Consider the following 26,944-nt stretch of genomic DNA (forward strand, 5'->3'; position numbering starts at 1 on the left):
TTCATACAGGGATACAGTCAGAGATCGGGAGTGAGCAGGCTGGGATCAGGTGCGAGAAGGGGATCAGAGCATGCATACAGATCGAAAAAAATCGCACAGGAATCAAGTACAGTCAGATATAGATTGAGTGATTAATATTGTGTGGATAGGGTTTAGAGTGCATGAACATATTGGGAGGTATAAAAGTGGATTGGGAGCGAGTGGAGCGATGTAGATCAAGAACATTCACTTTATCGTTGAATGAATGTAAAAGCATGTGCTAGGTACCTGACTGAGATTAAGTGGCTGCTGTTGTAATGAATGGGCTATTGACCTCTGTTGCCGGTAAGGTGATATCCCCGAGAAACTCCCTGAGGAATGACTTGTACTAGATGTTATTGTGCTGGAGTTTTTGGTCTTGTGTCCCAATGAATGTTGCCCTTGTACACCTGAAAGAAGAAGAAAAAACATGTAAACAAGGAATAACTGTACTGCACTGGAAGATTCAGTTTATAGTTCACATGAATATATTCAGAAAAGGTCAAGATATTTCGACAATCTGTGTTCTGGTATCTACAAATAAGGTATTAGCCAGTTACTCTCTGCAGGAGACCTCAGCTTGGCTAGAGTTTTGTTAGAAAAGGATCAAACCACCAGCATATCTGGTATGTAGCCATAAAGTAGAATAGTGAAAGGCTAAAAATATATTCTGACTCAGCTTTAATGTGGTTTATTAGCCAAGGTGCTTGGAGCAGTGCTAGTTACTCTCATCTGGTAACACCAACTGCACATTAAATGATATCCTCTTTACCGCTATACACTAAGTAAAGGTTATTGCATTATGTAGCTGCCAGTAACGTGTGTGACCTTGAAAGCCACAAGGTTTACGGCAATTGATGGGAGTCGTTTCTAGATGTACAGGTGCTCCAGGCAGAGAGAGCAACTAGAAAATTACTGTTTTTCTTTCCTTTTTAGTAAAGGTTGATCATAAAATCTTACATCACAGAAATAGATCCACCTAGGCTTTTTGATACACTGAGGATCACTCCTTGCAGTTTCCTCAAAGGCTTACAGATGTTTCCATTTCAAATGTATTGTTTCTAAGTTTCTATTGAATCTGCTGTCACCACCTTTTCAGTCAGTGGATTCCAGATCATAAGTTGAAGTCCAATCTGGTCATTTGTTTGCAAAGAGATCTTTACAGTGGTACATGAGTAACCTGCATCAACTGAAAGCTCAATTTTCTCATGACATAAGCCGACAATGTTTTTTTAAAAAAGCACTGTTCCAAATAACATGAATTAATGTCATTATTTTTTTTTCTTCTGTGTCGATCTAAATTTTTCTCGGACACTAATTGTTCAGATTAGTGGAGCTAGAAAGTTTGGACTTTCCATGCTTTACATTTTCAGGTTTGATGGAGTGCAGGGTGCAATACATGGTACTCCAGATTTTCTTCGGTCTTCTAAGTTGTCACCGAGGACATGGTTGGTTTCTTAAGGGACAGGCCCTGAAGTCTTACAGCAGCTCCATTGCAGGTCAGGTATGTTCCTTTGTTCTTGATTCCGGCAGTAGAAGACAAGATTTCTCTATATCTAGCCTAGCAAACCCAGTTAACATTTTAAATGCTTCAGACATCTGAGCAAAACATGGCACAGCGACGCACACAGTTGGTGGAGCTGCTGCCTCACAGTGCCAGAGACCCGGGATTGATCCTGACCTCGGGTGCTGTCTACGTGGAGTTTGCACGTTCTTCCTGTCATCGCACGCGTTTCCTTGTGGGGCTCCAGTTTCCTCCCACATCCCTAACAAGTGCGTGTTTGAAGGTTAGTTGGTCTCTTTAAAAAAACAAATGCCACCTAATGTGTAGGGAGTGGATGAAAAAGTGAGATAATATTGAACCAGTCTGAACTGGTGATTGATGGTCGACGTGGGCTCGTTGGACTAAATGGCCGGTTTCTATGCTGTATCTCTAAACTAAACTAAACAAAGGGATGTACAAATCAAGATCATGCATTCTTTCCTCATAATTTACTCTGCTGATGGTCTTTGTGAAATTCAGAAAATCGGAACTTCCGGGTGTTGTATGGCCAAAAATAACGGAGGAGATAACTTGAGTTAAAACAAAAAGAGACTGTGTATGATATTTGCAACATAAGGATCCTCATAAGGAATGGCTAATATAGCTCCAGTCTGCATTCCCCTTGCTAGGTCAATGGATTTATGAAGTTTGCCTGCCACAGCGTGGCACAGTGGCGCAGCAGTAGAGTTGTTGCCTTATAGCACTTACAGCACCAGAGACCTGGGTTCGATCCCGACTACGGGTGCTGTCTGCACGGGGTTTGTGTGTTCGTCCTGTGACCGCATGGGTTTTCTCTGCGATAAGGTCCTAAGGTCATAAGGAATAGTAGAATTAGGCCATTCGGCCCATCAAGTCTACTCCACCATAATCATGGCTGATCTATCTCTTCCTCCTAACCCCATTCTCCTGTCTTCTCCCCATAATGTCTGACACCTGTACTAATCACGAAAATCAAGAGATCTACGGTTTCCTCCCACACTTCAAAGACGTACAGGTTTAGAGGTTAACTGGCTTGATATTAATGTAAAATTGTCCGCAATGTGTGTAGGATAGTGTTACTGAGCGGGGATCGCTGGTTGGTGCAGACGTGGAGGGCCACATTATATCCCTAAACTAAACAAAACCAAACTAGTGGTTCTCCACGATTGAGAATAGCACTGGGTGATCTGCAAACTGCCACAATGGACTGGGACACTTGAGTGAGATACAGCAACACTGAGGGTCGACTGCAGCTACCTGACACGAGGCGATCACATCCCACCACAACGTCACTTGACTGCATCTTGAGGGGAGGAACAATGATAGTGCGTGGATTTCCGGCGTAGTGACTGTCCGGCTGTCCTTTGGTCGTGTTGTAGGCGGTGCTGTTCCCGATGGTGTGCCGCTGACGCACTGCCGTGGGGCTGTTGCTGCTCGAGGAGTCTGAGTCTGGTGAGTCGTGAACCGTCACACAGCTGATCACATTCTTCCTCTGCTTTGATGACCTGGAGGTTTTAAAAAAAGTACTTTGTAAGAATTGACAAGAATAGAATGAACTCTTTACAATGGCAACTTTCATCTTATCTACCCCCCCCCCCACATATCACATCTCCCCTGTGACTTCTAAGCTTCTTTTCTGAACTAGGAACGAGTCCTCCACTGGGACTGGCCAAACTAAAATGCCAAAGATTGCCATTTCTCAGGCATGATCCTTAGGAATGGGAGTGGGAAGTGGGGGCTTACAAGGCTATTTATCATCAGGCCATTATGTCATCAGCCTTACAGTATCACAGCTCAGGTTGATCCAGCCCTCAGTCAATATCCATTCTTACAAACAATCACACTCTCCAACAACAAAGAGAACTTTTGGTGGCATTTCCCCATCTCCAGAATTTCCCCATCACCAGAATACCAGGGCAAATTCTGGAGCGCCAGCTATTGCTCCAATTCAAACCAACATTTCGTACAGATTTAGAACTGCGATTCCCTGGTCTGGATGGTTCAGGGCGATTGCTGTCTATTAACAATGGTGGCCGCATCTGGTTGGCATTGTGATGAGGGAGCCTGGTGGGAGAATGTCGTTCTCCTTGCTTGGTTAGAGGTAACTCAAGAAGCCATTGTCTTCAGGCTTAAGATGGCCCAAGCTGTACGTTTAGTTTAGAGATATATGTTGACTGCCGCCAAGTCCGCACCGACCAGTGATCACACTAGCACTATCCTACACACACTAGGAGCAATTCACAATTTTACCGAGCTAATTGACCTACAAACCTGTACGTCTTTGGAGTATGGGAGGAAACCGTAGTTACCGGACAAAACCCACGTAGGTCACGGGGAGAACATACAAACAACGTACAGACAGCACCCGTAGTCAAGATCGAACCCGGGTGTCTGGCGCTGTAAGGCAGCAACTCTAACGCTGCACCACCATGCCGCCTTCTAAACCATATGTAAACCTATCACTGCCGTAGCTGAATATGTTCCTTGTCCTGATATTTAATACCAATCCACCCTGGCCCCATCCTTTCAATATTCCTTTATCAAGCAAACTGATTAATGCATTTTTAAAACTCTGCTGCAGGAAGAGTTTGTGGCAGGGGATTTTACTTCTTATTCAAACCATTGGGTTGTAAGCTACCTAAGTAGAGTAAGGTCTCTCGAGTTACTTTGTAATAAGAAACTTGTAATGACTGCTTCACAGAAGGCAGGCAGTTTGATCAGTGATTTGATAGACTCTTGGAAGCAACGCCTTATCTTTAAGAGGCCTTAAAGTGTCCATTAGTCACAGCTGTTGTGGATCCACTTTATGTTCCCTTCAAGGATCTTTGTTAGGCAAAATATTTTATCCATGACGCTCTCTTTGCCAGCAATGCATCATTTACAAAATTCATGGACGGTTCTTTCAAGGGCTTTATATGCATGAGGGAATAACAATGGAAGATAAAAATCCGCTGATACTTTGACAGATTTTTAAAAATCTGTTATTACTGTAGAAGACACTAATAGCATTTCAATTAAAATAGAAAATCCAGGGCAAAAGTGAAAGAGAAGCTTAAAATAATCACTCATTGGAGACACAGAAGGCACACTTTCGGGCCCAAGGGGCTGACAAGTCAACTGAGCCTGATAAACTGCATCCCAGGTTCTAAAAGTTGTGGATGCAAAGATAAAGTGTACATTGGTTCTGATCTACCAAGATTCCCAAGATTCTGGATATTGGAAAAACCAAGATTGAAAATCACAAAGGTAACCACTCGACCCAAGGAAGGAAACAGAGAAAAAGCAGGAAAATATAGGCCAGTTAGTCTGACATCTGTGGTGGGAAATTGTTGAAATCCGTTCTTAACATAGTTCCAGACATTTAGAAAATAGTACCACGATCAAGCAGAATCAACATGCCTTTTTAGAAAGATTGATCGTGTTTGACAAACTAGGAGTTCTTTGAGAATGTAATGAACAGTGAGGATAAAGGAGAATCCGACCGATGTAGTGTGCAAATAGTTCTGCTGCACCGTGATAGTTGGGTTCCAAGGAATCTCGCACGATAGAAAATAACATGATTAAAAACAATTGTGCCAATGAAGAAAAGGGGGTTTGAGGCTAGAGAGTTTCAGACTTGCAAGAACAAAGTTATTTTTCTTGCAGGACTTTCAAATGCAAAGATCTTTTTTTCAACAGCTAGAAGTTTATTTTTATACTGCAAGCCAAAAATAGTAGACGTTATATTACATTTTATCAGTGCACAATTGTCAATATCTTATATCTTATTGAAACATATAAGATAATTAGGGGATTGGACACATTAGAGGCAGGAAACATGTTCCCAATGTTGGGGGAATCCAGAACAAGGGGCCACAGTTTAAGAAAGGGGTAGGCCATTTAGAACGGAGATGCGGAAGAACTTTTTCAGTCAGAGAGTGGTGAAGGTGTGGAATTCTCTGCCTCAGAAGGCAGTGGAGGCCAGTTCGTTGGATGCTTTCAAGAGAGAGCTGGATAGAGCTCTTAAGGATAGCGGAGTGAGGGGGTATGGGGAGAAGGCAGGAACGGGGTACTGATTGAGAGTGATCAGCCATGATCGCATTAAATGGCGGTGCTGGCTCGAAGGGCTGAATGGCCTACTCCTGCACCTATTGTCTATTGTCTATTGTCTATAATAGAAGTGATTGCTTGTCAATTTCTATGGCCACCTCAAGTGAAACGGACAGACTGTGTTCTTAAGCCACAAAAGTATCTGATTACAGTGGGGACATGGACGTTTTTTCTCCCCAAGGGGGGATCGCTCTGAGGAGGGTGGGAGAACAAAGAAGGCCCTAGCGTGACATCCTTTGTGACTTTGTCGGCGCCCTTTATGTAGCAACTCTTTGCATACCTTGGGTATGCAAAACAAATAATTTCACTGTGACTTGTCATATGTAACAATAAAGTATTCATTCATTTATTCATTCATTCATTAAGCTTTATTCTGCTTCTCAATTTCCAAAGTAGTTTTTAAGTGGTTCTGTAGATCCCAATCTAAATCATGTTGTAAGCAGTTTGAGCCATAAACAGGGTTCCATAATTCATCAATCACATATCTAATATACCTCATGGAAACATGTTTTACAGCAGAAATGGCTGTTTTTGGATTTCCAAAAAGCATTCGTTAAGAAGCCACATAAAATGTTACAGCACAAGATAAAAGAGCTCACAATTATCATTTGGTTTGGAAAAATTAGAGTTAATATTGAAATATATAAGATTCTGAGATGGCATGAGAAAATTAGATGCCGAGGCATTTTCTCCCATGAGGAAGCAAAAACTGGGAAGCAGAGCTTCAGAATAATGTTTCCAAGGTAAGATGGAGATGACAAGGAATTTCTCCTCTCTTGAGTTATGAGTCTTTGGAATTCACAATGCAGGAGAACTTTTGAGACTGAATCATTGAATATATTCATGACCAAGATGGACAGGTTTCTCAACTCTCGGGGATTCAAGAAGTATTTGAAACAAGCATGAAAGTGGAGCTGTAGTCAAGATCGAATCAGTCATGATCTTAGAGAATGGCAAAGCAGGCCCAAGAGGCCAGTTGGACTGCTCTTGCTGCATTTATTAATGTTTTTATGAAGCAGTAAAGTGCGTGACTAAGAAACCGTTGACAGTCAGGTGATGCAATAGAGTATGGCCAACATCCCTTGGGTTTCCAACGAGATTGTAGCCTTTCACCTCCATCCTCATATGAGGATTAGATTTTGGTAGACAGCCATGCACAGATCCAGTTTTATTTTTGTCATTGTTATGTGGAGTTTAATAGGATACCTGCTGCAACCTGATGGTGTTCCTGATGAAGTTTTTTTATGTGAAAGAAAGTGTTTATTAACAGCTGGGGAGCTTAATCAGGTGAATCATCTGGCTATTAAGGTGACTCTAAGGGCATGGCCACATGCAGCATCCCCCATGAAGCGATTCACTTGATCAGCATGCATGCACCTGGAGTATTGTGTGCAGTTTTGGTCTCCTAACCTGAGGAAAGACGTTCTTGCCTTAGAGGGAGTACAGAGAAGGTTCACCAGATTAATCCCTGGGATGGCGGGACTTGCATATGAGGAAAGACTGGATAGACTGGGCTTGTACTCGCTGGAATTTAGAAGACTGAGGGGGGATCTTATAGAAACATATAAAATTCTTAAGGGGTTGGAGAGGCTAGATGCGGGAAGATTGTTCCCGATGTTGGGGGAGTCCAGAACCAGGGGTCACAGCTTAAGGATAAGGGGGAAGTCTTTTAGGACCGAGATGAGAAAACATTTCTTCACACAGAGAGTGGTGAGTCTGTGGAATTCTCTGCCACAGAAGGTAGTTGAGGCCAGTTCATTGGCTATATTTAAGAGGGAGTTAGATGTGGCCCTTGTGGCTAAAGGGATCAGGGGGTATGGAGAGAAGGCAGGTACAGGTTACTGAGCTAGATGATCAGCCATGATCATATTGAATGGCGGTGCGTACAGGCTCGAAGGGCCGAATGGCCTACTCCTGCACCTATTTTCTATGTTTCTGTGCTGCGACCGATCAAGCTGTTTATTGTCACCACTCTCCTATTCCTCTTGCTCGTTTCTGGCTGTGTTACGTCAGGTAGTTCCAGAGCTTTCCTCGTGGCCAAGCTGAGCAAGATGCAGTGCACCACAGCCAAGGGTCCGGATGTGTTAGGAATGTACTTCGGTGCACTCCTGGACTGGTGCAGCGTGTGGAATCTCATCTTGAGACGGCAATGGATTTTCCACTAGAGCTGTGCTGTGGCTTTCAATAGAGTGACAATCAGCAGGAGTAGATTTCCTGCATTCACGGCCTATATTATTCCTTTCAAATGTCAAGACCGTTTATTTGTCATTTGCACCAAAATGAACCAGAGCAAAGAAATTTGTACTTGCTGCAGCATTCCTAGTTATCTTTAGAGTTTAGACTTTGGAGATGCAGCAGGGAAACAGGCCCTTCGGCCCACCAAGTCCGCACCGACCAGTGATCCGTGTACTCTAGCACTATCCTACACACTGGGGACAATTTACAATTTTTACCGAAGCCAATTAACCTACAAACCTGTACATCTTTGGAGCGTGGGAGGAAACCGGAGCACCCGGAGAAAACGCACCCTGTCACAGGGAGAACGTACAAACTCTGCACACACAGTGCCCGTAGTCTGGACTGAATCTGGGTCTCTGGCGCCGTAAGGTAGCAACTCTACCACAGCGCCATTGTGATATCCAACAAAGTGTTTCCTCTGCATCTTCAGTCACGACCCCTAATACCAGGGAGGAAGCATAATTTCTCCCCGTTAAATTCTGGCCGTATCTCTCAATCTCAGCTCATGACGGGTGTTAAGGCTAACCAACCGTGAGATACATAAATGGAGGAGTTGGTGCCATTTACATTACTCAAATGCCTCACCACCAAGAAGAAATTGTTTTTATCAGTAACTGCTTTAAGACCAAATTAATTAAAGTCATCATTTAAAATCATTCTGAAGTCTCCAGTACATTATTTTGGACCACAGAGACTAACAGGAACTCAATGCATAATAATCTCCTACCTGTGTGTGCATTGATGTAGTGCTGCAGTTACTTACTAAGCAGTTACTCCGACGCAGGGCTCTTTGCCAGTTCTCTCTCTCTTCTACTTCCTAGGAAATGTTCCCCATTCTGATTGTTTTAGGTACTTCTCTCTTCTCATTCCCATATCCCCAACCAATTTCTACCAATGGTAACAAACCCTCATCAAGCAATGCACAAATCCTCAGAAAATACTCTGCCTTGCAGACTTTTGTTTCTCCGTTAATAAGTTATTAAAAGCAAGCCTTCGCCACTGAACAGTTTTGTTACTGAGTTTGAAATGTGGTCAAAAGCTTCAAACAGTCTGAACTCCAGTCTGAAGAAAGGTTCCAACCCGAATCATCACCCATTCCTTTCCTCCAGAGATGCTGCCTGACCCTCTGAGTTACTCCAGCATTTTGTGTCTAGCTTTAATCAGTAATTTTAGCTGAATAACACTGCTCATGCTCAAGGGCTTCACTCAGGTAACTATAATCAGTACATCAAGTTAATAAAGTTGTGTAATCTCTTCACCCCGAAGATGTTTAGAATGAACTCGCTGTCACACATGAAAGTGAATAACCCAGATGCCCAACACATTGAAGGCCGCAGATGCCAACAGGATCAACAAACTCATTAGGAAGGCTGGCTCCGTCCTGGGGGCGGAGTTGGATTCATGGTAGGTGGTCTTGGAGGGGAGGTGCTCCTCAAACTGCGGAGCATCCTGGACAATACAGCTCACCCCCCTCCACGACACTGGTCAACCTGAGGAGTACCTTCAGCAACAAACTGGTTCCACCAAGATGCAGTACAGATCGCCACAGGAGACCTTTCTTCCCTGTGGCTATCAAAATGTACAACTCCTCCCCCTTCTGTCGTGGAGTAGATTGAGTCCCCTCTTCTCCCCCCCTTCCCCCCCATCCCAATCTTTGCATATCCCAAATCCTTTCCACTCATCACTTTAATTTCATGTTTCATGTATTTTGTGTTTTATACCTGTTGGAAGATCAATCAATTTCCCCCCTGGGATAAATAAAGTTATTTTGCATCGTATCGTATTGTAGATGAGGAATGAAAGTAAGGACCATGTGGATACAATAAGGTGAAATAATGTTGGGGGAGATTACTGTGAGGTATAATCAGAGCCCTGCTACTGTGCTATAATTTCAGTGCCTCCTATTTCTTCACCTGTTGGGTACCCGCTTGCGTTCTTCCTCATCGTCCGTGTCACTGCTGATGGTGATGACGCTGACCACTGGGCTCGGTGTGTCGGGAATGACGATGGTCTGCCTCTGGTTCCCGTGGGTGGTGCTGGTGGCCTCTCCCCAGCCACACGTCAAGGTGTTACAGGACGGACTGTCCTGCACCACGGCACAGCGAGGAGGAGTGTTCTCCTTGATGCGTTTCGAGCGCTGGGGTGAGTGTGAGGTGTAGCTTCGGGATGAGGAAACTTCATAGGTGAAAGTGTTCCTGTGGGGGAGGAATAGAAATATTGAGACATGCACAAATAAAACAGCATCCTGTGCAGTGGGTGATGTTAAACATAATATAACACACAGAACACTATTTAACCACATCTAATGTAGGTTTGATTTGCTTTACTTTGAAATGTAGGCAGAAGGATCTGCAGAAGCTGGTCTACAAAAAAAAATTAAAAAATGCTGGAATAACTCGTAGAAACAGGAACTGCAGATGCTGGTTTACACCAAAGGACATAAAGTGCTGGAGTAACTCAGCGAATCAGCAGCACCTCTGGAGAATATGGATAAGCGATGTTTCGGGTCAGGACCCTTCTTCCCAACCCGAAACGTCACCAATCCATATTCTCCAGAGATGCTGCCTGATCCACTGAGTTACTCCAGCACTTTGTGTTCTTTGTGTAGGAAAAAAACTGCAGATGCTGGTTAAAATCGAAGGTAGACACAAAATGCTGGAGTAACTCAGCGGGTCAAGCAGCATCTCGGGAGAGAAGGAATGGCTGACGTTTCGGGTCGAGACCCTTCTTCAGTCTGAAGAATAACTCAGCGGGTTAATTCATAAATTTTACATAGCAAACTTTGTTCATGTCAACTAATAGTGTTTATAGGAAAATGAACGTGAGTCCAGTCTGATTTATTTTATTTCAAAGTATTCACTGATTAGGGAATTGTTAATAATGATTCTAATTGTTTTCTTCCTTTGAAGAAATATGATTTAAACCATATTTTTAATGGGTATGACAGAAACTAATTTTCAAACAGAATTTAGCAGAAGTATTAGAAGGAACCTAGAGGTAAAAGTGGACTTGTAATTTTCACGTTAGTTTAGTTTTCAGATACAGCACGGAAACAGGCCCTTCGGCCCATGAATCTGCACCGACCAGCGATCCCCGCACACTAACACTATCTTGCATGCACTGGGGACAATGTACAATTTTGCCAAAGCCAGTGAACCTACAAACCTGTACGTCTTTGGATTGTGGGAAAAACTGGAACATCCGGAGATAGGCCACACAGGTCACGGGGAGAACGTGCAAACTCCTTACAGACAGCATCCGCGGACAGGATCGCACCTGGGTCTCTGACATTGTAAGGCAGCAACTCTATCACTGCACAACCATGCTGCACATGGAGAAGAAAATTAAATGATGGGCCTCCAGCAGGTGTGCTGAGGCTTTACTGAGAAATTATGTGCTCGGAATAGCATGTTTGTGAGAATTAGGTGACACTGGATCGATGATTCCCGAGTCTCACCACCACTGGGATTTCTCTAGTAACTTATCCGGGACTGTTGTCAATTAATTCTTATGAATAGTCAACAAATCCATACTCATTATATCCTGCCTTTGTCAGGATGGAGGCAAGGAAACGTGGACAATTAATTTTCTCTGTCAAGCTGTTCCTATGTTCCTAACACACTGGATAAACTGATCGTATTGTGCACAATCTTCATTTGCACCAGTTCAAAATGTAACGTATTCCTTGGATGTTTCGAAGATTTGAGGGGAGACGTTATTAAAAAAGTGGTTCTCAAGGGGGCTTGACACGGTATATAATAATAATAATAATAATACATTTTATTTATATAGCGCTTTTCATATACTCAAAGACGCTTTACAGAGATTTTGAGAACATAGGGAAATGAATAAATAGATAAATAAGTAAATAAATAAATGAACAGAGAAAGGAGACAGAAGGTGAGGTGACCTTCAGTGGTTGAAGGCAGTGGTTGAACAGGTGAGACTTCAGCGATGTTTTGAATGTGGTGAGTGTGGGGGAGTCTCTAACGGTTTGGGGTAGTGAGTTCCATAGGGTGGGAGCAGCGATGGAGAAAGCCCTGTCCCCCCAGGATCTGAGTTTAGTCCGGATGTGGGGGGATAGGAGATTGGCAGCGGCAGAGCGGAGGGTGCAGGTGGGAGTGTGCCTGTGGAGGAGGTCAGTCAGGTAGGATGGGGCCAGGTTATGGAGGGCTTTGTAGGTTATGAGGAGGATTTTGTACTGGATTTTATATGTTCAAATATTTTCACCAGTGGGAGTAATGAACAAGGAAATATAGTTAACATAGAACAGTATAGCACAGAAACAGGTCCACTGGACTAACCACAATGCCAATCCCATCCGCTTGCACATCCATATTCCTCTATTCACTCTGAAGAAGGATCCCAAACCGAAATTGCACCTATTTAATGTTCCCCAGGGATGCTGACTGACTCGTTGAGTTACTTCTTTATTTCTACATTCTTCCTCTATTGCCTACCTGCTCACATAGCTGCCTAAATGCTTTTTAAATGATGCTTTCATATCTGCTTAAACCACCTCCTCTGGTAGTATGTTCCAGGCATCCACCAATCACTGTATTAAAAAAAACTTGCCTTGCAAAACTCCTTTAAACTTTCTCCCCCTGATTTCAAAGCTACGCTTTCTAGTATTTGGCATTTTTTATCCTTGAAAAAAGATTCTGAACATCCACCTTATTTATACCTCTCATAATTTTCTATGGTTCTATCAGGTCAAACCTCAGCCCCTGATGCTCCTGAGAAATCAATCCATTTTTGTCATGCTTCTCCTAATAGCTAGTACTCTGCAGTCGAGACACTGTCCCGATGAATCTTTTCTGCACTCTCTCCAAAGCCTCCACATTCTTCCTGTAATGTGATGACCACAACTGCACTTAATACTGTAAATGTGGCTTTGCCAAAGTTTTATACAGCTGCAACTTGGCTTACCTACTTTTATACTCAATGCCCTTACCAATAAAGGCAAGCATACAGTACACATTCTTTACCATTCTATCTGCTTGTGTTGCCGTTTTCAGGGTGCTATGGACTTGCACCCCAAGATCCTTCTGCACATCGATGCACAGAAATAACTGCCATTTACTCTGTGCTTACTATTGTGTTTGACCTCTGGAAATACATCACCCTCATATTTGTCCAGAAAAAACTCTATTTACCATTTCACCACCCAAATTTCAGCTGATCTATGTCCTGCTGCATCTTTTGACAGTCGTCCTCACAATGCGCAACTTCTCCAATTTTCATGTCAACTACAAGCCAGCCTATATTTTATGAGGAGCCATCATTTAAAAGTGAGATGCATCAAAATTTCTTCTCTCAGGGTGTGGTGATTCTAGAATTATTTACCCCAGAGGTGGTGGAGGCCAGGTCATTAGAACTATTTAAGATGGAGACAGATTAATTTTTGGAAGATTGAGAAATCGAGAGCTACGGGAGACTGGCACAGAAATGAGTTAAGGTCAGCATAGGTCAGTCTTGAAGATACTGTAGACACAAAATGCTGGAGTAACTCAGCGGGACAGGCAGCATCTCTGGAGAGAAGGAATGGGTGCTGTTTCGAGTCGAGACCCTTCTTCAGACTGAGAAGTCAGGGGAGAGGGAAATGAGAGACATGGAAGGAAGGGTAAGGTGTGAAAACAATAGATCAAAGCAGACAATGCCAAAGAAAAGTAGATTGGTTCATTGTTAGCAGAGGGAAAGGTGACAAGGCATACAATCAATAAAATTAACCAGCTCCGTCCCTCCCCCACCATAGTTCTCCGACTAGTTTCACTGTCCTTCTGATTAATTTTCCTGATTGTATGCCTCCTTGTCACCTTCCCGTCAGCTAATATTGAACCATTCTACATTTACTCTCAGACTGAAGAAGGGTCTCGACCCGAAACGTCACCCATTCCTTCTCTCCAGAGATGCTGCCTGTCCCGCTGAGTTACTCCAGCATTTTGTGTCCACCTTTGGCGTAAACCAGCATCTGCAGTTCCTTCCTGCGCATTGTACACACCTGGTGGAGGACTGCTGCTTATTCTTCTTTGACGAGGAGCTTGAGGTGGGCTGCTGTCTCATTACATGAGCCACGCCAATGTTCAACGGCTGAGCGGAAGGCAGCGTCATGTGACTTGCCAACAGAGCCGGCTGCTGCATGATGGTGTTGTAATGGCTGGTGTGCGGGTGGGCGTTCCTAAACCAGATAAAGCTATTAAATGAGAGAATTGCACAATAAACAATAATATCACAATAATTAACCTCGGGCATCAATGTCACAATAACTAACCTTATATATGAATGCTTTTCACTGGAGCCTTTTCTAGATTAGTGATAATGCAATGGGAAAGTGATTAACACATGAAAACGCACACCTCCAGATTCAGGGACAGTTTCTCCGCAGCTGTTATCGGGCAACTGAACCATCCTACCACTACTAGATAGCAGATTGATTTATTCACAAAATGCTGGAGTAACTCAGCAGGTCAGGCAGCATCTCGGGAGAGAAGTCTCCCGAGATGCTGCCTGACCTGCTGAGTTACTCCAGCATTTTGTGAATAAATCGATTTGTACCAGCATCTGCAGTTATTTTCTTATACTACTAGATAGCAGTCCTGAACTACTATCTACTTCATTGCAGACCCCCGGACAATCTTTCATCAGACTTTACTAGTTTTATCATGCACTAAACCTTATTCCCTAATCATGCATCTGTACACTGTGAATGACTCGATTTTAATCATGCATAGCCTTTCCGCTGTCTAGTTAGCACACAACAAAAGCTTTTCACTGCACCTCGGTGACAATAAACTAAACTTTAAAAACGCAGTTTAACATGGTCAGTACCTGCAATAACTCAATTTTCTGCAATGATTCGCAAGCTTAACAAAGTAAATAGATTGTTCACTCTGACTGAGCAGCTTTGACAGGTGAGCCATTCACAAGTATCACCTGAAGTCACTGATAGATTTATCACTGACTGCCTTTTATTTGTGATCCCGAGTTGTAGATGTATCTGGCTCATGTAACAATTCTCACTGAACACTGCAAGATCAAGTTGGCTTGATGGTGACAAGCTCCGTGATGGGAGATAGTTATTACTGAGCCAATCAGTTGTTACTTGGGTGACTAAATAGTGATAATCATCGTTCGCAAGGAAGTGAGGAATGAATGAAGAGGGTCTCTGCAGGAGTCACTTTAGCTCTTCAATTACACTACACTACAACCTCCAAATAAGCTCTGAACCACATAGACTTGGGGGCATTGGTTTTATCTTTTTGTGCTATTCTTGTTTGTTGGTTTGTTTTAATGTGTATGTGTGTGTGTGTTTATTTACATATATATATATATATATATATATATATATATATATATATATACATATATATACATATATATATGACCAAGGAAAGGTGGAGCCCACAATATATATAGACACACATACATACATTGAACTTTTGTTTCGTTTATCATATTGTTTGCAGAGTGCTATGCTTACATATTCTGTTGTGCTGCTGCAGGTAAGAATTTCATTGTTCTGTCTGGGACATGTGACAATAAAATACTCTTGACTAATGACATTGGAAAGATGAAGACCATCAAGAGACATCCTCAATTACAGGTGCTCCTCGGCTTACGATGCTTCGACTTGCGATATTTCGACTTTGCGATGGTGCAAATGGCCGCGGCCCGTAGCGAGCCACAGCTCGCTTCCGGCCACCTGATCAGGTGTATTAAATGCATTTCGACTTACAATATTTTCGGTTTGCGATGGGTTTCTCGGAACGGAACCCCGTCGTAAGCTGAGGAGCACTTGTACTCAACACTAAAGTACATTGTGGCATCAGTAGTGAATGGCCAGTTGCCTGGTGCCAGTGACATCTGGAGAGGTAAAGTATACTGCCTAGATGTGTCTAAAACTATCAGAGAGGGAGCAGAAATGCACAGTATTTGTGCATCCCTCAACACAGAATCTAAAGACTGTGACATTGGGAGCTGATGCATTCAGTAAGGTCCATTTCAGTTTGCAGGCCAACAAATGTAAGGAGGTGGAAGCTTTCCTCACCTTGCAGACGTGACAAGATTCAGGATAATGAAACGTCAGTGGTACCTTTTGTCAGGACGTCTTTAATTATCCTGCCCCTCAGTTCTCTGGAATAAGATGTGCCATCTCAGAGAAAGTACTGACTCCACACTGACTTTGTGCTTGTGTGAGGGGTCAGATTGCCACGTACACCAGACATCGGACAGGCAGCACAGAGGTCTGACCAACGATGCCAATTAAGCCTGGTGTCACAACAGATCAGGTCTACCTTATGCTGATAGTTTATGCATCTGGTGAGGAGCGATTAGAAAATTAACCTCATTTTAATTGACAAGCCTGCAATAGGCCTGAGCTGCTAAATATTCCTGCATTTTTCTGCTTTGCTTTCATCGAGCTTACCTCCAGTCTGCCAGTTGCTGGGTCCCAGCCATTGTCTCTGGAAGAACAGCAGCGTGCTGCAATGAGGTATGGTGCTGCATTGAGTGCTGCATTGAGGTATGGTGCTGCATTGAGTGCCGCATTGAGTGCCGCAATGAGGTATGGTGCTGCATTGAGTGCTGCATTGAGTGCTGCATTGAGTGCCGCATTGAGTGCCGCATTGAGTGCCGCAATGAGGTATGGTGCTGCATTGAGTGCTGCATTGAGTGCTGCATTGAGTGCCGCATTGAGTGCCGCATTGAGTGCCGCATTGAGTGCCGCATTGAGTGCCGCATTGAGTGCCGCATTGAGTGCCGCATTGAGTGCTGCATTGGGGTATGGTGCTGCATTGAGTGCTGCATTGAGGTATGGTGCTGCATTGAGGTATGGTGCTGCATTGAGGTATGGTGCTTTGATTGAGCTTACCTCCAGTCTGCCAGTTGCTGGGTCCCAGCCATGGTCTCTGGAAGAACAGCAGCGTGCTGCATTGAGGTATGGGTGGTCACTCCTGTTAACTGCTGCCATGCTGGAGGTAAAATAATCTGCTGGGTCCCACTGGGCCAAGTTTGCTACAAGGAAGAAAAACAATATCCATCAACCATCACCTTCTCGATTGCTTTAACTATGCAGATGAAATTCATTAGGGTTCATCATTTCTGTGTTGCACTTATTTCGCTTGGGCAGCTTACAACCAAGCGGTGTGAATATCGATTTCTCTAATTTCAATTTCCTTGCCTACCCTCTCTCTCCATCCCACCCTCACCCTAGTCATCCTGCTGGTTTCATAGTCATCCTGCTAATGTCACTGTTTTTTTCCCTTCATTATCACCCCCTTTCACACCCAACAATGAACCATTGTGGGCTCCACCTTTCCTTGGCCATTGGTGCTGGCTTTGATTTGTTCTGTACTTTATCATATCTCTAGTTTCCCTCTCCCCCGGACTCTCAGTCTGAGGAAGGGCCTCGACCCAAAACGTCACCTATTCCTTTTCTCCAGAGATGCTGCCCGACCCGCTGAGTTACTGCAGCATTTTGCGTCTATCTTCAGCCCTTTCCATAGTTTTACAGAACTATTCTCGCTATTCTTTATCCACGTCTCTTCCTCTGCTTCACATGATTATCTGCCTCTTCTTTAAAATGAAGCATGCCCTATACTTGAAACACTCCATGCAGCAACGCATTCATACTCAATGCCCTCACTGCAGAAGTTTCTCTTGACCTCCCTCCTTGTTCCCAGAGATCTCCAATTTCCATCCTGCCCTTAAATATACCTGGACTATCTCTGACATCTCCCTCCCGTTTCTGGACCTCACCATCTCCATCACAGGAGAAAAACTAGTGACGGACATTTATTACAAGCCCACCGACTCGCACAGCTATCTGGACTACACTTCTTCCCACCCGGTCCCCTGCAAAAAGTCTATCCCCTACTCCCAATTCCTCCGTCTACGCCGCATCTGCGCCCGGGATGAGGTGTTTCAGACTAGGGCTTCCGAGATGTCCTCGTTTTTCAGAAAACGGGGCTTCCCCTCCTCCATTATAGATGAGGCTCTCACTAGGGTCTCTTCTACATCCCGCAGCTCCGCTCTTGCTCCCCATCCCCCCACTCGCAACAAGGACAGGATCCCCCTCGTTCTCACCTTCCACCCCACCAGCCAGCGGATCCAACATATCATCCACCAACATTTCCGTCACCTACAACAGGACCCCACCACTGGCCATATCTTCCCATCCCCTCCCCTCTCTGCGTTCCGCAGAGACCGTTCCCTCCGCAACTCCCTGATCCACTCGTCTCTTCCTACCCAAACCACCCTAACCCCGGGCACTTTCCCTTGCAACCGCACGAGATGCAACACCTGTCCCTTTACCTCCCCCCTCAACTCCATCAAAGGACACAAACATTCTTTCCAGGTGAGACAGAGGTTCACCTGCACCTCCTCCAACCTCATCTATTGCATCCGCTGCTCTAGATGTCAACTTATCTATATCGGCGAAACCAAGCGCAGGCTCGGCGATCGCTTCGCTGAACACCTGCGCTCGGTCCGCATTAACGCAACTGATCTCCCGGTGGCCCAACACTTTAACTCCCCCTCCCATTCCCAGTCTGACCTCTCTGTCATGGGCCTCCTCCAGTGCCATAGTGAGGCCCGCCGGAAATTGGAGGAGCAGCACCTCATATTTCGCCTGGGCAGTTTGCAGCCCGGTGGTATGACCGTCGACTTCTCCAACTTCAGATAGCTCCTCTGTCCCTCCCTTCCCCTCCTCCTTCCCAGAGCTCCCTCTATCTTCACGTCTCCACCTATATCCTTCCTTTGTCCCACCCCCGACATCAGTCTGAAGAAGGGTCTCGACCCGAAACGTCACCCATTCCTTCTCTCCCGAGATGCTGCCTGACCTGCTGAGTTACTCCAGCATTTTGTGAATAGATCTCCCCAGCACTGATTGACTCAACCAGAAGAAACACTTCTCACATTTATCAATACTCTTAACAATTTAAACCACTTAAAATGCTTCTGGGGAGAAAAATCCTCATATCCCCAAATGTCAAACCTAACCACACTATACTATTCCTGGCGAGTCTAATCAATATACTCCTGATAGAATTACAGATAAATGGTTCAATAGCATCATTAAAAAAGATCGTCAGAAATCTCCCCGTTATCCCGGCCGGTATTTATTCACCTAATCAACATTATTTGAAAATGTCTATTTATTATTTAATTTATCTAATGATTTTCAAAATAATGTGAGAGCTTCCATTGTGCACATTGGTTGCCATCTTGAGACCTGGAAGACTGTTATGGAATTAAAGTTTTCCTTTGTTCTCATACCAAAAGGTTCTTGGATTATCACCACGAATGGGAGCACTTTTAATTACCTCTCCCTCGCCAAGACCTACAGAAACCAACTACAACAGCCTTCCAACAATTTCCTCACGAGATTAAGTAGCATAGTGCTGGGAGAATGTCGAATGCACTCCGCTCCTATCTTTCTAACCCTCTGAACCACAGACACGATCTTCTGGTTTGTATGCCCCCAGCTTGTGTTTTGTCTACTTGACAGAACATCTCCCGGTTGCAAAAAACTTTAACTCCCCTTCCCATTCCCATGCTGACCTTTCTGTCCTGGGCGTCCTCCATTGTCAGAGAGAGGCCAAACGCAAATTGGAGGAACAGCACCACACATTTTGTTTGGACAGTTTACCGCTAGTTTACAACCTAGCGGTATGAATATTGATTTCTCTAACTTCCAAGAAACCCCTGCATCCCCTCTCTCTCCGTCCTTCCCCCACCCTAGTCATTGTACTAGTTTCACTGGCGTCCTGGTGAATTTCATTGTCTGTATAACTCGTTTTCACCAAGCCCACAGCTTGATCACAGACTGCTTCCTTGATCATCGTTACTTTTTTTCACATCTTTCTTTTCTTTGTTCTACATCTCTTTCTCTCACCGTCTATATCTCTCGTTTCCCTTTCCCCTGACTCTCAGTCCGAAGAAGGGTCTCGACCTGAAACGTCACACATTCCTTCTCTCCAGAGATGCTGCCCGTCCCGCTGAGTTACTCCAGCATTTTGTGTCTATCTGCTTGATCGATCACTACATTGCCTCTTTGATCACTCGGGCTGTGCGGGCCAGTGTTTCATCTACCTGTGTTAGTAGGCCGGGCTGGATCTGAAGTGGCTGAGCTCCTGGAGCCTGCGTGACGATAGGAAGCGCGTTCTCCATTCGGACTGAGTACCCAGCGTGCTTGGAAGGGGAGGCCTGCAATCCTATTGGTATCAACCACAGCACATTCGGAAGGTGAGAAGAAAAACATGAAGAACGAAATGGTTGAAACATGTATTTCGTCACAATGTGAAGACTAAAAAGTTATTACTCTTTCCATTGAAGCTTACAATGTCATAAGACACCCCAGGTCCTAACAGGACTTTATGCAAGTTCTTCACCGTTAGGTCAAATCTGCCCCTTACCCGATAGGCAAATATGTTGACAATGTCATAAGACACTGCAGTTCCCAACAGGACAATTATGTGAGTTCTTCACTGCTGGGTCAAATCTGCTCCTTACCTGAGAGACAAATACACTTGCTACCACAGCTAGAGGTTCTGCAGCCTCTTTGGTGCTGATCCCATCTACATAGAACTTACAGCACAAAGCAAAATCCGCTATTCCATCCCAGTGTTTATGTTCCACAAGTCTCATTAAATACCATCAAAGACACATTCCCTATATTCCTGTTCAGGTTATTCAACATTTTAACCTTGTCATGGGCAAGTAGGTAAAACTTAAAATCCCTCATAGATTTAATAGTGACTATCTTTTATTTATGAACCGATTCTCAAAATCCATCCGGTGGAATGATCTTCCGTATGTCTATCCTGTCACACCACATCATAGTTTTTTAAGCCTTCTTTCAGGTCGACCCCCAGCCTTCTCCAGAGAACAAAGAACGTCAGCATTTTCTCCTCTCCTCCCACCTTGTAGACACAAGGGTCAAGGATCAGCGTCTGGACCTCTCTGGTACTGTCAGTAGAAACATAGAAAATAGGTGCAGGAGTAGGCCATTCAGTCCTTTGAGCCAGCAATATGATCATGGTTGATCATCCAAAATCAATACCCCGTTCCTGCTTTCTCCCCAAATCCCTCGATTCCCTTCGCCGTAAGAAGTAAATCTAACTCTTTCTTGAAACTACTCGCGAATGGGGCTGAGCATTCTTAATGATGGCGGGTCACTGTGTCATGATGTGGAAAGCTGCTTTCAGAACAATAGAAGACAGTGACACGTGCGCTTATTACGTTGTCTCCCTCTCTCAGGCCAACATCTCCAGTGCTGAGGTCCCAGTTACACTCAGGCCAAGTCATTCGCATTTCCAACACCAGAACTCTAAACCATACACTCTATTCTGAAGAAGACACAGAGTGCTAGAGTAGCTCAGTGGGTCGGGCAGCATCTCAGGAGAACATGGATAGATGACGTTCCGGGTCAGGACCCTTTATATGAAGAAGGGACCTGACCCAAAACATTGCCTATCCATGTTCTCCTGAGATACTAAACTACTCCAGCACTCTGTGTCTTCTTTTGTAAACCAGCATCCGCAGTTCCGAGCTTCTACATTCTATTCCACGTTCTATTGGGGGAAAAGAATACCAGGTTGACAGAGGTTAAAAAAATCAAGGATCTGCTGAAAGCCTCCTTAAAGGAATGCAACATCATCATTGCCTCTCAGGAATCTAAAGCTCACACATCTCTAGCTCACTTAAGTGAAGGAGCCCTGAAGATGGTATTTAGAACCTCAGGGCCGTGCGTTGGGAGCACACGATGGCCTTGCATAAGCTAGTTTAGTTTAGTTTCTAGTTTAGAGATACAGCATTTAAACGAGCCCAGTCCACCAAGTCCACACCAACCATCTTCCACCCATTAACCCACTTTAGCATCCACTCCCGATGCACTAGGGGCAAATTACAGAGGCCATAAGCATTAGAAGAAGCCTCCCACCTTATCCACTCAACTGCCCTCACCCACCACCTGCCTTAGGAGAAACCATTTCTTCACACAGAGAGTGGTGAGTCTGTGGAATTCTCTGCCACAGAAGGTAGTTGAGGCCAGTTCATTGGCTATATTTAAGAGGGAATTAGATGTGGCCCTTGTGGCTAAAGGGATCAGGGGGTATGGAGAGAAGGCAGGTACGGGATACTGAGTTGGATGATCAGCCATGATCATATTGAATGGCGGTGCAGGCTCGAAGGGCCGAATGGCCTACTCCTGCACCTATTTTCTATGTTTCTATGTTTATCTCACATTGGTCTCGTTCCCAAACTAAGAACTAACTAACAAAGCTAGAGTTGGCCTCAATCTCAAGCAGCTGCCCAAGAAGAGACCCAAGTTGTCTGAAGAAGGGTCCCGGGCCCAAAACGTCACCCATCCTTTACCTCCAGACATGCTGCCTGACCCGCTGAGTTACTCCAGCACTTGTAGGTGTCTGTCTTCGGTATAAACCAGCACCTGCAGTTCCTTCCTACACCCAAATTGTCCAGGCTGTGGGGTAGAGGAACCGAACCACACCGAACGCATCTCACCTTGAAATCCAGGCGGGCACACAATTAAGGCCTGTTGGAAGGGATCAGGTCGGGCACACAGCTGCGAGGCTCCAGACTGCAGAGGCATGGTCCGCTGGGCAACGGCTGCCATGGAAGCTGCTGAAGGCTGGTAAAGTGCAGATTGGTAGTTAAGTAAGGAGACGTCAGAGTTGGCAAGGGAAAGAGTGGCACTTGTGGATGTGGGAGCCAGACTGTTGGCCTAAAGGAATAACGGGATACAACACAAACAATAGGAAACGGTAAACAAGACTGTCTGGGAAAGGAGAAATTAAAAGACAAAGAAAGCACAAAATCTTGGCCAAACAATTTGTTTTCCTGGAGAGCTGGCCAGAACGTGCATTTACTTTTTTTAAGAAGGTGAAAAAAATCTATTACAATTCATCACATCAAAGTTTACGTTATCGGAAGTTCATTTGTTTAGAAATCAAATTGTGGAGCCTTGTATTAAAAGAACAATAAAGATGTTTAAAGGTTAGAAAAATCTTCAGCATCTCCTTATTTTCCAATTTTCACCTGGCAGATTGTTTGTCCAAAGAATTGGCTTTAACTTCCCAGTAATGTTACATGTGATTGAATAATGTTTATTTTGTAACAATGACTGTAGCTCAATTATTTGCAGTGATGCTGAGTCCTGCTGCACAAATCTAAACTAGTTTCGGAGTAGTGGTGGATAAACATAGCCATTGTGATGCTGCTGCACATAGCACCAGGGACCTGGGTTCGATTCTGGCTATGGGTGCTGTCTGTATGGAGTTTGTACGCTCTCCCTGTGACCGTGTGGGTTTTCTCCGGGCGCTCCGGTTTCCTCCCTCACTCCAAAGACATACAGGTTTGTTGGTTAATTGGCTTCAGTAAAATTATAAATTGTCCCTAGTATGTAGGATAGTGCTAGTGTATGGGGTGATCGCTGGTCGGCGGGGACTCCAGGGGTCAAAGGGCCTGTTTCTGCACTGTTCCTTTATAGTCTAAAGTAAAGACCAGGGTTCACTCATGATCCTGGGTGCTGTTTGTTTTGAGTTTGCATGCTTCTTGCTGTGGGTGTGTGCTCTCCCTGGGTGATCTAGTTTCTTCGCATATGCGAGAGATGTGTAGATTGGTGCATTCAATCCAGTAGCTATTGTAAATTGTCCCTACCTATTGTAATGGTAGGTGGCAGAAGAATCAAGTCAAGTCAAGTCAAGTCAATTTTATTTGTATAACACATTTAAAAACAACCCACGTTGACCAAAGTGCTGTACATCTGTATTGGGAGTGTTGGGAGGGAACATCAAGTGTTGGGAGGGAGCAGGTGACAGGAATGTAAGAGAAAAATGTGATTCATTTAGATATATGCCTGATGGTCAGCTAAGATGCAGTAGGCCAAAGGGCTTCTTGCTGTGCAGTTTGACTCTTAAGACCCATCTGTCATTATTGTAGAAAGAATACATTTTTGTCACTGAGATACGGTATTAATGAGTACAATGTTCTCATGATACTGAGTTACTGTCTTAGTCAGTGCAGACTTTTCACTGCATAAAAATCTTTTTAAAAAATATCACTATGATACACTAACAATATTGCACAACAGTCACTATGTACAAGCACGTCAGTCATGTAATACTGGGAATCAGTCTGGTGAAGGACCCCGACCCAAAACGTCACCAATCCATGTTCTCCAGAGATGCTGCCTGATCCGCTGAGTTACTCCAGGATTTTGTGTCCCTTTTTTTAAACTGGGATACCGGTGGATTTGTAGATTTACCGGTAACTTGCAGATTTATCATAGCAAAAGCAGCCGTGGGCAGGACTGGTGGGCGCAGGTTTGACACCTAATTCTCATGTGTGGAATTGCCCACTCTTTTTTTAATGCATCCTTATAGGAAGCAAGTGACTCACACACATCGGATGAGGTAAAAAGCTGAATCTCCTCCAGCACTGCATCGGAGATTCCAACACTAACAAGATATGGAGTTACATTCTTCGGTCCCTGATCTCATCGAGAGGAAGAATTACCACTTCCAGAACCAAACTGTCCAGGCAAATTTCTCCTCCCCTCACTGACAAAGCTCAGAATTTACTTCTGAATCTATGAGCAGAAGTTGTCTCGTTGCAAGTTCTTCTGGAGATCGGGGTCGCTGGAGATCATGTTGATCTCCACAGACCTCCACTTCCAGAAGCTACAATACTTCACCTGCCTTGCCATCGCTACCAAGGTTTGTTTAATATATTCAATTATTTCAAATCACTTAAGATTGTTTTATTAGTTTTTTTAGCTAACATTTAAAGTTTATTAGCAAACATTACTTATAACTAACTCGAGATATGCTGTGATTTAAAAAAAACATTTACTTGCCATTTTCATTTTACAGTCTGTGTAAGAAAATAACTGCAGATGCTGGTACAAATCGAAGGTATTTATTCACAAAATGCTGGAGTAACTCAGCAGGTCAGGCAGCATCTCAGGAGAGAAGGAATGGGTGACGTTTCGGGTCGAGACCCTTCTTCTCCTGGAAAACTATTCTTATTTCCAGTTTTAACTTTAATTCTGTTTCTGTTTCAGGGAAAGGGCAATTCCCAGAGAACAGAGTCATACTTTACTTCTTCAGTCTGAAGAAGGGTCTCGACCCGAAACGTCACCCATTCCTTCTCCCCTGAGATGCTGCCTGACCTGCTGAGTTACTCCAGCATTTTGTAAATAAATACCTTCATTTTACAGTCTGATGCTTTCATGAACCACAAGAATTGGAGATCCAAACAATCACCTTCTTCCCCTCTTTGACCAAGTTTCCACATGCACTAAATTTCCTATTTTAACACTCCATTAAAGTTTCAATATGACCAAGTTCACTTTGCATGTCCTTTCAAATAGCTTGAGTTTAGTTTATTGTCACGTGCACCGTGGAACAATGAAAAGCTTTTGTTGCGTGCTAACCAGTCGATGGAAAGACAATACATGATTATACAATCGAGCCATCCGCAATGCACAGATACATGAAAAGGGGAATAACATGAATAGCGTTTAGTGCAAGATAAAGCCAGTAAAGTCCGATCAATGAGGTTGATAGTAGTTCAGGACTGCTCTCTAGTTGTTGGTAGCATGATTCAGTTGCCTGATAAAACAGGTGGGAAGAAACTGTCCCTGAATGTGGAGGTGTACGTTTTCACACTCCTAATCTTCTGCCCGATAGGGAGGGTGAAGTATAAAATAGTACGGAATGTAGGCACTGACCCACAGCTTAACTCAAATAAAACTCTGCCTGAAATCATTCTCAATCTGAACAGTCAGTTGCCCTTGGAAAATATGACTGTGTTCTCTGGGAACTGCCCTTTCCCTGAAACAGAACTCAATAGAACTTGGGCGCACAACGTACTAACAACGTACCTATCCACCAGTCCAGCTCGACAATAATTCTGATTATGAAATAAAAGCCAGAAAATACTGCAGAAACTCAGCAGATCAGGTTGAATCTATGGAGAAATAACCTTTCATCAACTTGGAGGCAGCTGACAAAAGGTGAAACATTAACTTGGCATCTTTCTCCACAGATGCTGCCTGACCAGCTCAGTATTTGCAGAGTTTCCTGTTTTCATTTCAGAATTCCAGCTTCGACAGTATTTTCTCCTGGATAACTATTCTTATTTCCAGTTTTAACTTTAATTCCGTTTCTGTTTCAGGGAAAGGGCAATTCCCAGAAAACACAGTCATACTTTACTAGGCCAACTGACTGTTCAGATTGAGAATGATATCACGATGATTAATGTGGCAAAGCAGCTTTGTCAACACAGATGCAGCCGTGCCTCTTTAAGACTGAACCCTTAGAGTGAGTTGTTTAAACATATTGAGTTACTGTTTACCCAACATTTTAAGCTCTTATTCATTAAAGTGAGAGCTAAAGAGCTTTCCAACTGTCCTGTAAATGACCTTGGCAGTTTACTATCACATATTTTAATTTTCAGTTCAAGCAGTAATGTTTTTACAAGGATGTTGGGGGATTTAATGGGATCGGTTATTTCCATTTTTTTCTAGTTTTCTCTAATTAAGGCAGTTTTTTAAATGCAATAAAATGAAAATAATCCCAAACATGCACTAAAGTGCAATAGCAACCATTTTCATTGCAATCCATAACCTGGGCTTGATCTCCTGATGCAACAGTTTAGGTTTATTATTGTCACATATACTGAGGGACAGTGAAAAGCTTTGATTTGCATGCTATCCAAACAGATCAGATAATACCGTACGTAAATACGATCAAGTCAAACTCAAGTACAATAGATAGAGCAAAGGGGAAAATACACAGTGCAGAGTACAGTTCTCAACATTGTAGCGCATCAGGTCCGGAGACAAAGTCCAATGTCGTCAATGGGGTAGAGGTGAATCAGACAGTACCCTAGCGTGTGGAAGGGACGTTCGTTGCAGTTAGAGTTGACTTCGGAGTGATTGGTGCCTATGCAATGAGACCGTTTAGAAGATGTGATAACAGAAGGGAAGCAGCTGTACTGAGTCTGGTGGTGTGCGTTTCAAGCTTCTGTACCTTCTGCTGGAAGTGCAAAGTGCAA

At 43.9% G+C, this 26,944-nt stretch overlaps 1 protein-coding gene across 4 annotated transcripts in view; it reads right to left on the reverse strand.

Annotated features, from left to right (window-relative positions):
* hipk2 (homeodomain interacting protein kinase 2) overlaps positions 1-26,944 on the reverse strand; it is a 197,757-nt gene that overhangs the window by 10,761 nt on the left and 160,052 nt on the right. For 3 of the 4 annotated variants that reach the window (XM_078416993.1, XM_078416992.1, XM_078416990.1), the window contains 7 exons: positions 22,388-22,607; positions 19,958-20,079; positions 16,737-16,879; positions 13,869-14,060; positions 9,781-10,062; positions 2,798-3,045; positions 268-428 (listed from right to left, as the gene is read on the reverse strand). In XM_078416993.1, coding sequence (XP_078273119.1) covers positions 268-428; positions 2,798-3,045; positions 9,781-10,062; positions 13,869-14,060; positions 16,737-16,879; positions 19,958-20,079; positions 22,388-22,607 — 1,368 coding nt within the window. The remainder of the gene's footprint in view (positions 1-267; positions 429-2,797; positions 3,046-9,780; positions 10,063-13,868; positions 14,061-16,736; positions 16,880-19,957; positions 20,080-22,387; positions 22,608-26,944) is intronic. The other variant, XM_078416991.1, reaches the window with a different exon arrangement.

This window comes from Rhinoraja longicauda, chromosome 20, assembly GCF_053455715.1.
Source record: "Rhinoraja longicauda isolate Sanriku21f chromosome 20, sRhiLon1.1, whole genome shotgun sequence".
NCBI lineage: Eukaryota > Metazoa > Chordata > Chondrichthyes > Rajiformes > Arhynchobatidae > Rhinoraja > Rhinoraja longicauda.